The sequence below is a fragment of the Cucurbita pepo genome, chromosome 13 (genome assembly GCF_057944985.1).
Source record: "Cucurbita pepo subsp. pepo isolate OVF chromosome 13, ASM5794498v1, whole genome shotgun sequence".
Classification (NCBI taxonomy): Eukaryota; Viridiplantae; Streptophyta; class Magnoliopsida; order Cucurbitales; family Cucurbitaceae; genus Cucurbita; species Cucurbita pepo.
The window spans coordinates 896,454-911,988 of record NC_141810.1 but is presented as its reverse complement, the minus strand read 5'-3'; the positions used below and the strand labels follow the sequence as shown (position 1 = coordinate 911,988).

General features: G+C 38.9%; 1 protein-coding gene across 2 annotated transcripts; it reads right to left on the bottom strand.

Moving 5' to 3' along the window:
* Positions 1-319: 319 nt before the first annotated feature.
* Positions 320-15,321, bottom strand: LOC111808622 (SNARE-interacting protein KEULE). Of its 2 annotated transcripts, none has more exons than XM_023694729.2 (22): positions 14,862-15,321; positions 13,528-13,748; positions 12,443-12,501; positions 11,998-12,079; positions 11,477-11,555; positions 10,911-10,961; positions 10,719-10,815; positions 10,526-10,558; positions 4,360-4,485; positions 3,930-4,121; positions 3,737-3,820; positions 3,545-3,643; positions 3,393-3,469; positions 2,472-2,568; positions 2,050-2,175; positions 1,873-1,968; positions 1,593-1,712; positions 1,446-1,520; positions 1,170-1,360; positions 869-959; positions 693-782; positions 320-589 (listed from the first exon to the last, which is right to left on the bottom strand). In XM_023694729.2, the coding sequence occupies exons 2-22, from the start codon at positions 13,598-13,600 to the stop codon at positions 536-538; spliced, it is 1,992 nt and encodes a 663-aa protein (XP_023550497.1). In that variant the 5' UTR covers positions 13,601-13,748; positions 14,862-15,321; the 3' UTR covers positions 320-535. The 2 variants fall into 2 exon arrangements, with proteins under 2 accessions (XP_023550497.1, XP_023550493.1); XM_023694725.2 differs by having other exon boundaries at positions 1,446-1,523; positions 14,862-15,320.
* Between the last annotated feature and the right edge of the window lie 214 nt (positions 15,322-15,535).

Below are 15,535 nucleotides of genomic sequence, written 5' to 3'. Positions count from 1 at the left end.
AGTGACTTATCTTTTCGGCTTGCTTGCGAGAAATCAATACTTGATTTCATACACTTCACATTTGCAATTCTATATGTTTTGGGGTTGGAAAGAGTGACTGAGGATTTGGGAAGAAACAATACATGAAATCAAGTAAAGAAAACCAGAGGCTGTGCAGGATAGAAAGCCCAAGGAAATCTGTTGCTAGTTAATGGTTAACAACCACCTCTGAATTCGGTATTGAATTTCAGAGCGCTGAGAAGCCCAAGTTTCATGAGAGATCATACACTACGAGCGGTCTCGACCTAGGGGTCTTAGCTGATGTGTATAATTGGTAAGGTACAGTTTCAATCTTATCTTTTCCATTAAGAAATGTTACAATATGTGAATGTAAAACATGTTACATTATGGCACTATGCACAACTTTTACCGCCAACAGTTCATCACAAGATCATGACAAACTAGCAACAAGACTAAGCTGAAATAGCCACAAAAAAGAAATCGACCAACAAACGGGTTGCATAGCGCTGAAGAGCACACTAGAGGCTGCTGCTAATTATATCTGGAGATCGTCCAATGAGAGCTCATGTGCAGTCAACATCTTAAGTTTCTGGACCAATAATTAAAGACAATATTTAATGAGAAATGATGGGTGCCACATGAATGGCAGAAAACAACTGCAAATCTGAATATAAAAGGTTGAAGCTAAATACCGTAATAAATTGTGGAGGATCATCAATACTTGTTGAACCTAAAACTACTTCTCTCTTCAACTTTGCTGTAAGCTTGTGACAAACCCGAAGCTGTAGGATAAAAAGACATAATTAATGTATCCAGACAAGTAACTAAAGAGAAGCATGAGTTCAAATTACACAAGAACAAAATTTACCTCGGACCTAGTTGCTCCACCTACAATAAACACAAAGATACGCTGTCCCATCTTCTTGAAATCACTAGATGTATGCCTCAATATTGAATCACTGTCCGAGGAGAGATTGTTAAACGTACAACAATGCATCGTACAGAAAATATGCCAGAAGAAAATATCCTAATCTCGAGATTGTTACAGGTTCAGGTATATTAGTCTCCGCCCAAACGATAAGCCACAATGATTCAACAACGAAAATAGAAAAGCATTTGAGAACAAGCATAATGTGGCAACTAAAAAAACAAAACTTGAAATAATGCACCTTGAGTATCCATCATCGGAATTACGAGGTCGAGCCCACGTTGGAGTCCGTCTTGATCTCATTGAATGAGCAGCTGGAGGTGGCTGAACTGTTGCTGTATGAGACAGTCCGTGGTAACTTGGACTGGGGTCATTTAGACATGGATATTCATCCTTGGATAATTCACCTTTGCTAAGTTTTTCCACTAGTTCCTGGAAATTAGTTTGCAGTTGCCCAATAAAACCTATTAATAATTGCATGTATGGATTGAACATATAAGTTTGACCATGAACTTACCTCTATGATGGGATAGAACCGCGATAATTGCCATGTTTCTTCATCACCATTATGTTGTTTCCTAACAGCACGCTTCTTCTGATGACAAAAGTATTTTCAGACATAAAAGAAATAAACTATAAGAAGCTAAGAGATAGACAGTTTTACCTTATGAATATCAAACTTCAAAGAAAATGACCCTAAGGAGCTTTTTTTGCTATCAGGTGCGGCACCAAGTAATCTCATGTTGGTAACTGCATTCATATCGTCCGGTGGTAGTTTCGCTAACTGTCAAGCGCTAACCGTCATCAAGATGTGAAGTACGAAGAATAAACAACGGCAATATCTTTGTTAATCATGTAAAATGATAAATACTTAATTAACTAAATAGCTGGTTGGTTGAAAAGGTTGTCCTTTCCTTCTTCAGAGTGAGGCGAACACTACTAACCTTCATTAAATTTTGACCTTTCTCGCCCTCAAATTTCTCAGGATAAATGGCTGCAAGAATCATCAACAACCGTAACTTACTTTCACGACTTGCATCCTGCCAAGATGTTCAATGTAGGTTTCATATTCGTATCCCGAGTGACGTACTTAAAAACATTGATATAGTTTCAGTAATCACCTCATTGGTCGTCAAAAATTTTATCACTTCTTTTGTTCCCGCATCTCCAAAAACAAGATCCTGCTCAATTTGTCCTAGTTCTCTAAGCCCTTGTTCCTTGATAAGCTTGTTTAGTTTTACTGCAATCTGAATTAATAAACTCAAAGTCAGTACCCTACAAAATCTTCAGAATTTATTTCCTACTCTTTGAGATGTTGAACATATTGTTGAGAAGGAGGAAATGAAGATTCTTTTTGCACCTTTCTGGAACACTTTCCAGTTTCTAAGGCTTCTGGACTCAGCAGAGTTCTCAGCTGATTATTTTTTTTTAAAAATAAAAATAAAATAGCATCTCCTCTCTCCTCCATCTATAAGCTAAAACTGTTTGCTCTAAGGAGAGGAAAAGCAACATACAACATTTGGTTCTTCTACAAGAAACTAACCTCTACATGTAGGGAGAGCTTGTCAATTTGTTCGCTATATTGTGGCAATGCTTGAACCATCTTTTGCAAATCCCTTGTGGAGAGTTCACTACTATTTCTATAGCACAGCCGAAAGTATATAGGTCAGAAATGCGACATCATCGTAAAGTAGGCTTGTTTTAGTATGAAATAGCTAACAGACCACAGGAAAATTAGCTCATACAAGTACCCCATGCTTGGTCGATAGTATAAAAGAAACCAGAGTCCAGAATTTGATAAGCAAAAAGAATTCCCTTTTCTCCTTTTCATTCGATGAGCATGAAAATTGATAAAAGGGCAAAGCACAACTATTTTTTTTTCAAAAAAAATCAAAAAAGAAAAAAGAAAAAGCAAATAAGGAAGATTTCCGTAACCAATAATTGAGTCTGGAAGGTCTTCAATTATACGCCTCTTCATCCCCAAAAAGCTTCCTAACCCACAAACTTAAGAGATTAGGAAGTCTCATTCACAACAACAAACAGAGGAAAAACTGCATCCAGAATCCTAACAAATTATGCTTATATGGAAATCTAATTGAAAAGATTTTAAGCATCCAATCATCGGTGGCATGATGGATGGCAAGAAAAAAAGTTCTATTAAAACAATGACGAAAGTATATGATTTAAGCAGACCATCCCACATCACCAATAGAAACACAACTTCGCAAATACTTCGCGAACACTTGATGCAACCAGCACAACGTTGACCCCAGGAATTAACAATAGATGAGAGACATCTGAAACCTTAGGTAGAAGTATGAAAAACGTTTCATAACAAAATCTAGCTATGGGATTTAGGAATATCTTCCATTAGAGTGACATCTGAATACCTGATTCCTAAGTTCATATTCATACCAACACAACCAAGCACACCCCCAAAAGCAAGCAACACAACAGTGCTAACCTTGAACCTTGATGGATTTGTGCAGCCTTATTCTTAGATACAAAGTTGGTCATCTTCTCATGCAACCGTTCACTCGCCTGAAAAAAACCATTTATGAAAAAAAAGCAAACAGAAAATAATGTCAAAAACAATGCTGCAAGCAAAGGGCATACATCTGCAATGTGCGCATGGCGAAGCTCAAGCCAAACTGGATCGTGGTCCTCCAAAAGAACCTCTTTCTTCTCTGGTGGACCTCCAACTTTGCTTGGAACCTGAACAGTAAAATATCTTAATGCAAAGATGACCTAAATAGAACAAATATGAGGCCAGAATCAAAAAAAGACCTTATAGAATGCTAAAATTACCTCGTGAACGTATTTATTCCCCTCCATACTAAGCAAATCACGGCACATTGCATCATATGTCCATTCATGTATAACAGGAGCAATCTAGCGGGGAAAATAAAAGATTCTCACTATGAACCAAACCCACAAAAAAGAGAAAAGAAGAAGCTGAATCATAAGTGATTTATAAGTAGCAGATTATTATGTTATATACCTGATCTATAGATCGATCAAGAATCAACAGCTCACACGTTTCTGATTGAGGAAAATTGGGGATCGTTTTCTTATATTTCATAATACAGTCATACACACCAGCAGCAACTTTTGTAGGAATGAGGTCACGGAAAGTCGTCATTGTAGTTGCATCCAAGGACCTGGCAGCTTGGTACCGAACAAAAGGAAATTCCTGGAGAAGGAAAAAGTTGGTGAAGATATGAACAGTATGATGTAATTGCAACATAAAATAAATCCACCGCCTCAGAAGGTATATCAAGCTTAAGCCAGTGGTCTTTGTAAATTTCATTTATCAAATATATCTGTTTTTCACCCCTCCCCCAAAACCAGCACTAAAACCATGACCACTACTAACACAAATAATGACATAATCAAGGATGCCTTTTTCCTTTTAAGCACAAAAAAAATACCCTCAATGATGCAAAAACTGTGCCAACACGGGTAGCCAACTCGTTCAAGCACGCAACACCTTTTTGAGAACTCTCGTCATCACAAAAAAGTTCCTCCAGAGCTTTCTCATTGTTGGTGGTAAAACCCTGAAAATATAAGAATATTGTCTAATATGAGTTAACTATTTTATAGAACACAATTTTCAGATAACATAACGTTCATGATATGCAGTCAAGGGTATAAAATGTTCACGCTTCTCCATTGAAGAAGAAACATTATTCAGATTCAAAATACTAGCTTCTCAACGAAGAACAAATTTATTAATTCAGTAAGGACTTCTTTTAAAAAAAAAATTATTTCAGTACGGACAACTATTAGAAAACTGTAACATCTGGATTTTTAAAGAAATAAATAAGAGAATTTTTCCAAAAAAAAGAAGAAAAGCAGAACGGCACACACATAAGTTGGGGAAGATGATCGTAAATGGCTAGTTTCTTAACCTATATCCCTCTTTTTTTTTTAACGAATTTTAAGCCTCCCAGAGTTCGTTTTTTAGACGTTTTAATGAGTTTTATTCTTTTAATTTAACTTGGGGCATACTTAGAGGAATTCTGGAGAATTTGAAATTCTTGAAGACCCAAATCGAATCTGGAAAGTCGACATCCATGTAAGTAACCATTTGAATTTTTAAGCAAAAAAAAAAATAATAATAATAATAATAATAAAATAAAAATACTAGTAGGAATCCTCGGGCATATAAACTGTAACATGTTTTAAGGATGAATTAAGCATGAGAAATGAATTAGCTAAGCCCTGAATTATGATTTAACGATGGTTTAGCTCAAGCACATGTTTTAGGACTTCTATTATGCAAAAGTTGACTCTCATTGAATTAAATGTTTAGTTAGGACTGTAAAGTACCTTCCTTCTTGATATGCATGTATGATGAGAGGATATGCATGAATTATGATTTACTTCCAATTATGCCCCTAAAAGCATGTTCGGAGTTTGGAATACCCATGTATACCTCAATTTATGTATGGAGCCTGTTAGCGAGCCTGGGCCTATGTTATACCTTTCCTTGGTTCTTGAGCCACCTTTAGGGTCCATTATGATGACATGGGTCGACTAAGTCTATGTAGAACAGTTGAGGTGAAACCCCTAATCATGAACTCACCTTGACTGATGAGGTTCTACCTAGCATATAGGAATGCAACATCACCCACTTAGGACCGTCGCCATTAGAGGATACTATTGAGATAGCTTCGGTTGTGCCTAGTGAGGAGATGATCTTGCACTATTCTAGCTTGGAATAGGGTAAGAATAGGGAGCATTGTCAAGTGCCATTAGGGGAGATTCTTGCTTGCACTTATTTACTATTGAGGGAGCTCTGGGTGTGCCTAGAGGGGAGTCGACTTTCCACTGTCCTAGCCCAAAATGGGGAGTCGACTTTCCACTGTTCTAGCCCAGAATGATGTAGGAATGGGGAGCACTGTCAGGTGCTATTGCGCTTAGTAGTAGGCACGTATGGAGCAATAGGTAGATTGAGAGGTCATCTATCGCAAGCAACGACTCCTCCATACCTGTTAGACTACCCTTGAGCCCGAGACATACAAGGTCACCCCAACTTATGCGTAGCGCGGGATGACTTGATGGACCTTCAAAAGTAGGAAGCGAGAGGCAAAGTACACCTTGAAACCCAAATACACCTCGATGGGTAACTTCCACCCTTAAAATAGGAGTAACTAGGGTATATGAATCTTACGAGCCGGATAAGGTTAGTTATGAACCCTAAGATTTTGAGAGGGCTAGACATGAACCTTATGAGTCCGAGAGGGTTAGATTTAAACTCGAGCCATGGAATTGACCAACTCAAGGACCCTGATTGAGAACATAGCACAAGAAACATTAAATACGAAAGGTTTTGATGAGAGCCTACAAGTAGGTGCTTACTAAGTATTTTATATTCATTCCTGCTATTCTTTGTTAGAGATGGATCATAGATCACTATCTGATAGTGGGAGCATGTAGAGCCGTGTGTCACGGTCGTACTTTTTCAACTGTGCGGCATCGTGATCTTGACGCGCTCACGATCAGCCTTTAGGAAAACTCAACATCGCTCGTGCGGAATCAAAAGCCAAATTTAAGTGACCATCCTACTCATTCATTTTTCGTCTAGCTTTGCGGCATCGTCGGACCTTAGGCAAGGTTTGTCTTCGCCAACCGAACATCATTCGTGCAGAATCCAAAAGCTTGTTTGGCCACACACACAGCCTGGGCGTGCAGGTTCAATCATCAGCGACACAACCATTTTGCCTCTACACTAGGTCGTCATTCGACTTGATCTTGCTTCTATTTGGGGTCGAGGTCTCTCAATGCAACGTCGCATCCAACATCATCCAGGTTCCCAATCAACATGGCTCATATGTCTTTGACGTCATCCAAAGTCACAAGGTATCGTCAACCATCGCAACTCACTCAGTCATGCTATCGAGAACGGGCCCATGTGTCGTTCATAATCTCGAGACATCCCGAATATTCATCCATCCAGGTTCTATTGAGGCATTGGTCCTCTGGTGCCCATGTCATGTCATTTACGGATACTATACCAGATAGCGGGAGCAACATCCAATCTCCGACAAGCGAGCAGGGGCACAATACCGGCACACTTGTGTTGCCTGATATTGTCCTTGAGAGACCAATTTCAAAGGAAGTCACCGAGGACACTCGCCTCAAAACGTTTGCCCTAATTGTGACACACGCATGTGCCACTGTGAAGCTTGCTTAGGCCATAGGGCCCGTGGGTGGTGTTGAGATGATACCATGCCTCCCCCTATAGTATATTTTGAGGCATTTCAAAACTAACAAGTGTAGAAATGATTTTGGTGAACGGACGTACAATGTCGTAGAGTGTCTGTCCGGTGTCTGATTGACACCAAATTTGGCGAGCTTTCATATTTCATATGAACGGACTTGACTCCAGAACCGCATGCCCAAATTTCCTCTCGAACCCCAACTTTCAAGGTTAAGGCCTGGGGCCTTACTCGACCCTTCAACAAGCCTATCTGTGACACTATGTCTACTCATTGTCCTGTCTTGCTTATGCTTCGTTTCCTCTTAAATGTACACGTTATATGGTGTCTTGGATGATGCACCGTCTTCCTTGGTCGCATCATGGCATTCTTCTATATTGGCCCTTGCATGGCAAGCGCCTCTTAAGGGTCGCCGCTTTGCTTGACTCGACGTGAGGGTCACAACCTACTCTCTTCATAGTATGGTTGTGACATTCTCCCATACTTAAATTAGTCATTGTCCTCAATGACTTTCTCGGGGCACAATCCCATCGTGGATTGTGACATTCTCCCCCACTTAATCTCGACATCATCTCAGTGACGATCCGAACTCTTGGACTGCAGCTAACACGACCTGCTGGAACTGTTCGTGCTTCAGACAAGTATAAATACACTAAGCATCTAACTTCTCTTTTGTCATAATACGCATCTTACTAATGCCTCTTGGTTAGATTGGGGACAAGTTTGAGTCGATGATTTTGACTTTGTCTATTGTCATGTGGCACCACTCTCTGACTCTTCTCTTGGCCAGTTTTGGGTGAGCTTGCCCCAACTCAACTCTAGCACTTGTCTTGGCCAATCTGCGTACTCTTTGAGTGACACATAACGGTGTGACTAGCAAGCCAACCACGGCATTCTTCTTCATGGTACCAACTCTTGTGGAAGCAGAGTTCCAAACGGCTAGCTAACTGACTTGCTGGAAAATAAACGTGCTTCAAACAAATACATAGACTCGTGCACACTATCTACGGGTTGTCCCACTTTCAGACCTATTTCTGTTGTTTTCCCATCTTGGACTCGGCCATCGAGACTCGCATCGTAAACACGACAATTCAATATTGTCATAGTTGTGGGTGAGGCTGGCACCTAAGCTCGGCAGACACTCACCAGACAACTATGGACTTTCAAGGGGGCACCTCGCTTCAATCATGGCCTCAATCAATTCAGTGTTGCCATAGTTGTGGGTGAGGATGGCACTTAGGCTCGGCAGACACTCACCAGACATCTATGGACTCTCAAGGGGGCACCTTGCCTCAATCATGGCCATCTTGGCCTCATTCTGCACATTCTCTGAGTCGCACAAACAGGTGCACCCCTCGGGGTGGAGCTCACAAGCCCAACCACAACATTTTCTCATCGTGGCCATCCTCTATTGAAGCAAAGTCAAAGCCTTTGAAACAATCTCTTCAGTTGTTGGCACTACACTTCAGCCAACTTTTTATGTTTGCTACCTTCATGTGGCTATCGCTGCATTGACGCTTCTCTTGGTCTTCCCACAACTTCATTCTTTTGTTGCCTTCATCCAACTAATACTCACTTCTCGAGTTGATGCTAGTCTTGAGCCTCTTGTGAAGTCATCCACCTTAGACAAGAGGGGATGACTCAAGGAATTCACTTCTGCTCACTTCTTGGAGCACTCTCTCGGGGTGAACAACGCATTCTTGAGGGCTTTCCTCTACCCAATTTTGGTTGCCTCACTTGCAGCAATGTCATCCCCCATAAGGACTTGCGTTGTGCACAATCTGGCACTTTGTTGGCACATGTCTCAACTGACCCCTGGCTTCCGTGTTTGCAACCATTGGCATTATTCCTCTCATGCGAATGGTTTTTTGGAAGGCATCGATCTGATGCACCTTCTGATTCATCTATTTTGCCCACATCAAAACCCCAAGCCCTTGACAAATGAGCTTGGTTCTTGCTTAACGAGTAAGGACACCCCTCATTAATGTGTCATGACCGACACTCTTGAGCTTGGGAGAGCCTTGGCTTCAACCCATTACTTTCGCTAATGCTTGACAACACAACTGTCTTGTCGATACAAACACTCTTGACGCACTTGGGATGCCTTTCATTCAACCCCCATGTTCATTTCTCTAACAATCTTGTCCAACTAGACACACAAAGAGTGGCTCTGATACCAATTGTCACGGTCATACTTTTTCAACCATGCGGTATCATGATCTTTTTCAACCCTTTGGTTCATTTTTCGCTTAGCATTGTGGCTTCGTCGAACCTTAGGCGAGGTTTGTCTTTGCCAACTGAACATCGCTCGTGCAGAATCCAAACTTGTTCGTCCACACATGCCGCATGCAAGTGCATATTCAATTATCTCTAACATAACCGACTTACCTCTACAATAGGACAAATTATTCGGCTCGACCTTGCCTCTACCGAGGCCAAGGTCTCTCAATGCAACGTCGCATCCAACATCATCTACGTTCCCAATAAACATGGCCCATATGTCTTCACGTCATCCCAAGTAACGGGGCATCACAGCCATCGTAACTCACTCGGTCATACTATCGACTATGGGCCCACAAGTCGTTCATAATCTCGTGACATCCAAAACATCCATCCATTTGGGCTCTATCGAGGCATTGGCCATCCTGTGCCCATGCCATGTCATTTACGAATATCGTACCAGATAGCAAGTGCAACATCCAACCTCTGACACGCGGGCAAGGACGCAATATTAACACACTCGTTTCGCCCGGTACTGTCTTTGAAAGACCCATTTCAAAGGAAGTCATTCAAGACACTCGTCTCGACCGCATCATGACATTCTTCTATATTGGTCCTCACATGGTTGGATGGGCGCCTCGTAAGGGTATCCGCTTTGGTTGACTCAACGTGAGCGTCACTCTGCATAGTATGGTTGTGACACCGTGCAACTGCAAGGGACTTCTAGAACGAGTCATCTACTTTTATGTCATTTTTAATATTATTTTAATGACCCCGCAGACATGTTTTGTATTTTTAACACTTTTTATGACCGTTAATTGTTTACATTGATTTTAATTTCCTCGTGTCTCCCGTTTTACAAAATTGAAAATTTTAACCATCCTTTTTACCCTCAACTCCACAAAGCAATCCATGATTTGAAGCCTCGGAAGGTGGGTCATTAAAAAAACAGAGTAATCTTTGGAAAGGACTAGTGAGTAGAAGGCAAAATATTTTTTTTAGAAGAAAAACTAATTAAAATATCATCACAGTTTGCAATGAACTCCGACGGTAGGCCAACAACATTTCTAAAGAAGAATAAAAATATGAGATGTACAATAAATAAGTTATTGAATAATACTCCTGCACTGATTAACAAGTAGGCTAGAGGTACCTGGCTGTCGATAGCGAAATACTCCAAATTCATCTGTAAATTGACATGGAACGAAAGGTGAAAAAGTAAATATTCATTTGCATCTAAAAATTAAAGAAAAAAAATAAAGTAGCCAGCTGAACTATAATCCAAAACAATGCAACGAAAAACAAAATCAAGCAGAAACTTCAGCCTCAGCTTGGAAATCAGTAACCTCTTTTAGGGCAGCTATGCGAGGTAAAACAGTCGAATCCCTTTTGATGTGACTGACTAATTCTTTTGATATAGGTGAACTGAAGAAAACAAATGCCCTTCAAAGATACAAAAAAAAAAATAGATTCAACAACTATTACCAAAATAATACTCAACTAGAAGCATTACACAATTGGGAACTAGGTATACATACTTCCGGTATAAAGGAGACCTCCCTGACATGTCTGACAGGAACATGATAACACTGCAAGTTCAAAAGAGAGAGATAATGAACAATTCAACTCCAATTTATGTGATCAATCTAAAATAATAAACATTCCTAAATTTACTACATTCCTGTGTTGGAACAAAATATAACTTCTTCTTTTACAAGAGACGTAAGATATTATCATAACAGAAAGAAAGGGAAGAAGGGTTCTTATGACGAGGTTAGAAAAATCTCCTCTGACGAGGTTATAGATAAATGTAATAGAATCTTTTTCTACTCTACTTCAGTCTATGCAATATAAGAGCAATAAGCATAAATTAAGACAAAAACAGAATGAGACAAACATTAAAGTCATAAACATCAAAGAGAGAAAAGAACTCTAAATGCAGAAAACCAAATAAAAAGTCTAATCAAACATAAAAGATACATTACGTTCCATCTTTGCAGAGTAAAAGGTGAAGTCAAAGTATGGTCTTTAAAGTTCACAATTAAATGAGACTATCACATGGGATTGTATGATTGTATATCGTATAAAAGTATACGTATATTACTTCTCTCGAGAAGGCTGAATGAAATAGATAGCATCCATGGATGGCAGTGGCTGCCTTCGTCTGTATATGTCTTCTACCACTGCAGAACCAAAACAACCCAAATACTTTCAAAGCTCAGAAACTATAAAGTCCAAACGGGGAATAGATCTAGACTCCAAAAGAATTTCTTTAATAATTTACCACAATAAATATAGCTCTGAGTTATGGATGGCTAAGAAAAAGTTTTCACTTCCAAATCAACCATCTCTGTGCGGAGTCCTTTTTTATGTGTGGAAAATTCGAAAAAACAAAATTTGTGGCAATGTTTTCTATCATTTAGTTATCATCCTCCTTGGTTTTCACTTCCAGAGTTGCCAACCATCTCGGTGTGGAGTCTTTTTTTTTTTTTTTTTTTTTTTGTAGTAAATGCTACTAATATCGTGAAAATGCAATATATTGTCTACACAACACAAGTGAATTACAGAAGGCAATCTAGAATCTTTGGTAAAAAAATTCTTCGAGAACTTGCTTGTGTTTCTTACATGAAACACCTTCATCTGTGATATCAGCCATCTTGCATGAGTATGACATTATCTTGACGGTAAGTTTGTCCATGATGAGAACCTGCAAACAACAGATTCAAGCACCAAGAAATTTAAAAGGGAATGTGGTGTAGTAAACCAAACGAAAAGCAAACCAATGGTTCTTGCTTGTTCAAAAGAAAACTAAACAAGAATAACTTAGCAGATGTTTTCACCAGAGGAAGAGGATGAAAACACAGAAAATTCCATAAACTCCAAATTGAAAATTCCAATTTTTTTTCCAAGTATCCATTCGAAAAATCCAAGTAATTAAAAGCAAGCTAGTACATTAGATTTTGCAAATTCCAAAGCCACGTAAGAATCATATGTTTCATGAATGAAGATGAGTAACGAGTAGGCTCAAAAGAAATTCGTCTCAACGAAGATGGTTATGAATATGACATACCTTCCAAGTTGATTTGGAATCTCCTGTTTTGGCTGAGCGAAGCATCTCATGCAGCAATCCTGAAGGTGAATTTAAAATGGATATAAGTAAACTGGTGTGGTCTATTAGGTGCAATGCACTAGCCATCTGGGAAGATTAAAGATCTAATGTCGATTTTTTGTACTATGCAATATTATGAAAAATGAAATATTTATAACGATCAAAGTTTTGTTTCCAATCAAAAAGAAAAAAGAAAAGTTGCTAGGAGGTAAGTGAAAAAATGTTTTCACAAGCCCCTCTAAAACAACCTCAAAATTAATATTCCATCACATCAAGAACTCACAGGTCTTTTGAGGGGGACAACACCTTGGATTTCAGTTAATATTAGTGGTCAGCTCACCACTTAAAGATAAATTCCAAAGAACAGTTGAACCAACCACCGAAACATTTGGGAAAGATAACTTATCTAAACCCAAAAGAAGAGTAAGGTCGTTAATAAGAAAATTTGTAATAACGTGAAATGCCCTATGGGATTTGGTAGCATGTTTTCATTAACACGTTCACCTCGAGTGGCTTAATGCTTACCAGAGCCAGGATGCATGCCAAACCAGAACTGGATGCACTATGCGTAAATGCATTGCCAAATTTAGTACAATTCACCATTAAGCTTTAGAAAGACTTCTTCCAAAACACTAACTACCCAGAACTGGAAGGAATGTATGGACAACATCATAATAACTAGAGTAAAAAAAAAACAGGAAAACCTCTCCATAAATTCAACTCATAAGTTAAAGAAATTTCAGGAGGCTGCAAATTAAACCTCTAGTCCAAGCTTATACATAGGCAGAGACTTCAAAATAACCATACTGGAACTGAAACCCCTTATCATCCAAATTAATTCCCAGTAAAAACACACCATCCTTTCCCGGAAAAAATTAAGTGTAGTTTAACCTTCCATTTCAGTCTGCAATGGAATTATTACAGATTCTAGAAAACAAAAAACACTTGGAGGATTAATTCAACAGATATCCACATAAACTACGTGATTTATTTGAGAACTATCAAAACAAAAGAAAGTAAGTGCAAAAGAGAGTTATGAGACTCACGCTCGCGGCTGATTTGCCTGAAATTTTTGTAATCGCCCCCATTAGAAGAAGAATCGGAGTCAGAGAACGACATGGTCCAAGACCAAGAATCCCACCGATTAATCGCTTGGTTTCAACAGATAAAACAAAGATTGCTTATCAATCGAGGAAGTTCTGAAAGAAGAAGAAGATCAGGGAAGAGAATGACAAAGAAAATTTGCTATCTTCACACGGTAATGATCCTGAAAATCAATAACCCAAAAAGTAAATTTAACGCCCCGACTAATTCAACTTAAACTTACTAGGAATGTTGTTACGTGCATGCTAGAATAGTTTAAAACTACTTCAGAAAAAGCATGGAGAGAAATAACTTTCTATAGAACAATCAAAAATATTTATTTGGAATCCCATTGAAAGTTGTAAAACATAAAACAATTATAAACATTGAAAACTTGAAAAACATAAAACAACGATGAAATGTTAAACCAATAGAAATATTTCTATAACATTACTTCAAAGCTTAAACTATTAAAAGAATATAATGAATGCAGAAATGTAACTCTTTTAATCCTATGACACTATTAACACTTCGCCTCGTCATGCGCCATATACACTCTTGTCATTACTTGAAAAAATTTAAAAGCAAAGACCGAGTACTAAAAATACTCGGTAAGTGACTCTAATTCTATGCACATCACATTCATGTAATTAGAACTCTTGGACATGTAGTTAAATCTTTCATGAAGAAAAGGAAGTTACCAGTCTCAAAGCTTGTGACTTTTACGTGGTCTCACATGAAAAATTTTAGAACATTATAATGCTGCAATATGGAGAAACTCTCTCACGTGTATCACCCTCAGACTTTCAGCATGCATCTCATTCATAAACACTTCGTACTAACATGCACGACTTTTCATTCACGTTTCATTCATAGACATAGCATAATATTCATCATGCATAGACATAGCATGCCATTTTTCACACATACCATTTTACACACATAAACCTAGACAACTACAGCACACAATTCCCAACCTAGCACTAGGGCCTTCCGATAGGAAAGCCACTTACTTCAGAGCGATTCCAAACCACAATCTTTTTTTTTTTCTTACAGAAAAACATGACCTAAGACCAAAGAACATATTCTAAAATTAATAACCGCATTCGGGGTCCAATTAATGCTGTAAATTTACCCAAAAACGCTAAGAAACGTTACCCAAACTGTCCTTTATTCCAAAAATGCCTCTAGACCTCAATCGAACAATCAGAACCCAAGTACAACGAAAACTTCGAGTGTTAAGAGTCCAATTTGCAGCCTTTAAATTGAGTTCAAAAGCAATTTAGAGCAAAATTACCAACTAAACTCACTCCAGAAGCCTTTAATCCTGCTGGCCGGTGTTCGAATTCCTCACAGATCCAACGTCGACACGAAGTGGTTAAAACGGTCAAGGGTCAAACGAGTCGTGGATGATCGAGTGTTTTCGAGGCCCGATCTCAAGTAGGTCAATACTGAAAGTCGTCGAACAGAAGGGAAATACACGTCAATGGTCTGTTCGCCACTGATTCAATGGAGTCACTTCCGGATAGCCAAGAAGGCGTCGGTATAGCTCGTGGATCACGCAGATCAGGAACCACCACGCAGCCGAGCCTGGTGCTACGGTGCGCGGTGGCCGGAGGAGAGAGAGAGAGAGAGAGAGAGAGAGAGAGAGAGAGAGAGAGAGAGAGAGAGCGGAGGCGCGTGGAGAAGAAAAGAAAACTGGGGGCTGATGCAGAAGAGAGAGAAACAAGAATCGGTGGGGAAATGGATATTATAAAATTGAAGAAGTTGATTGAAAAGTATTCAAATATTTAAAATTAGAGAATTATATAGAAATTCTACCCAACGGGTAAGTTTAAGTATTGAATTTTTAAATTATTCCAAAAATTAATTTAAAAAATAAAATAAAATAAAGATTTTCCCATTTATGACTAAAAATTGACTTAAAGAACTCGATTTTTAATATTTTTGCATGAAATTAAATTGAAATAT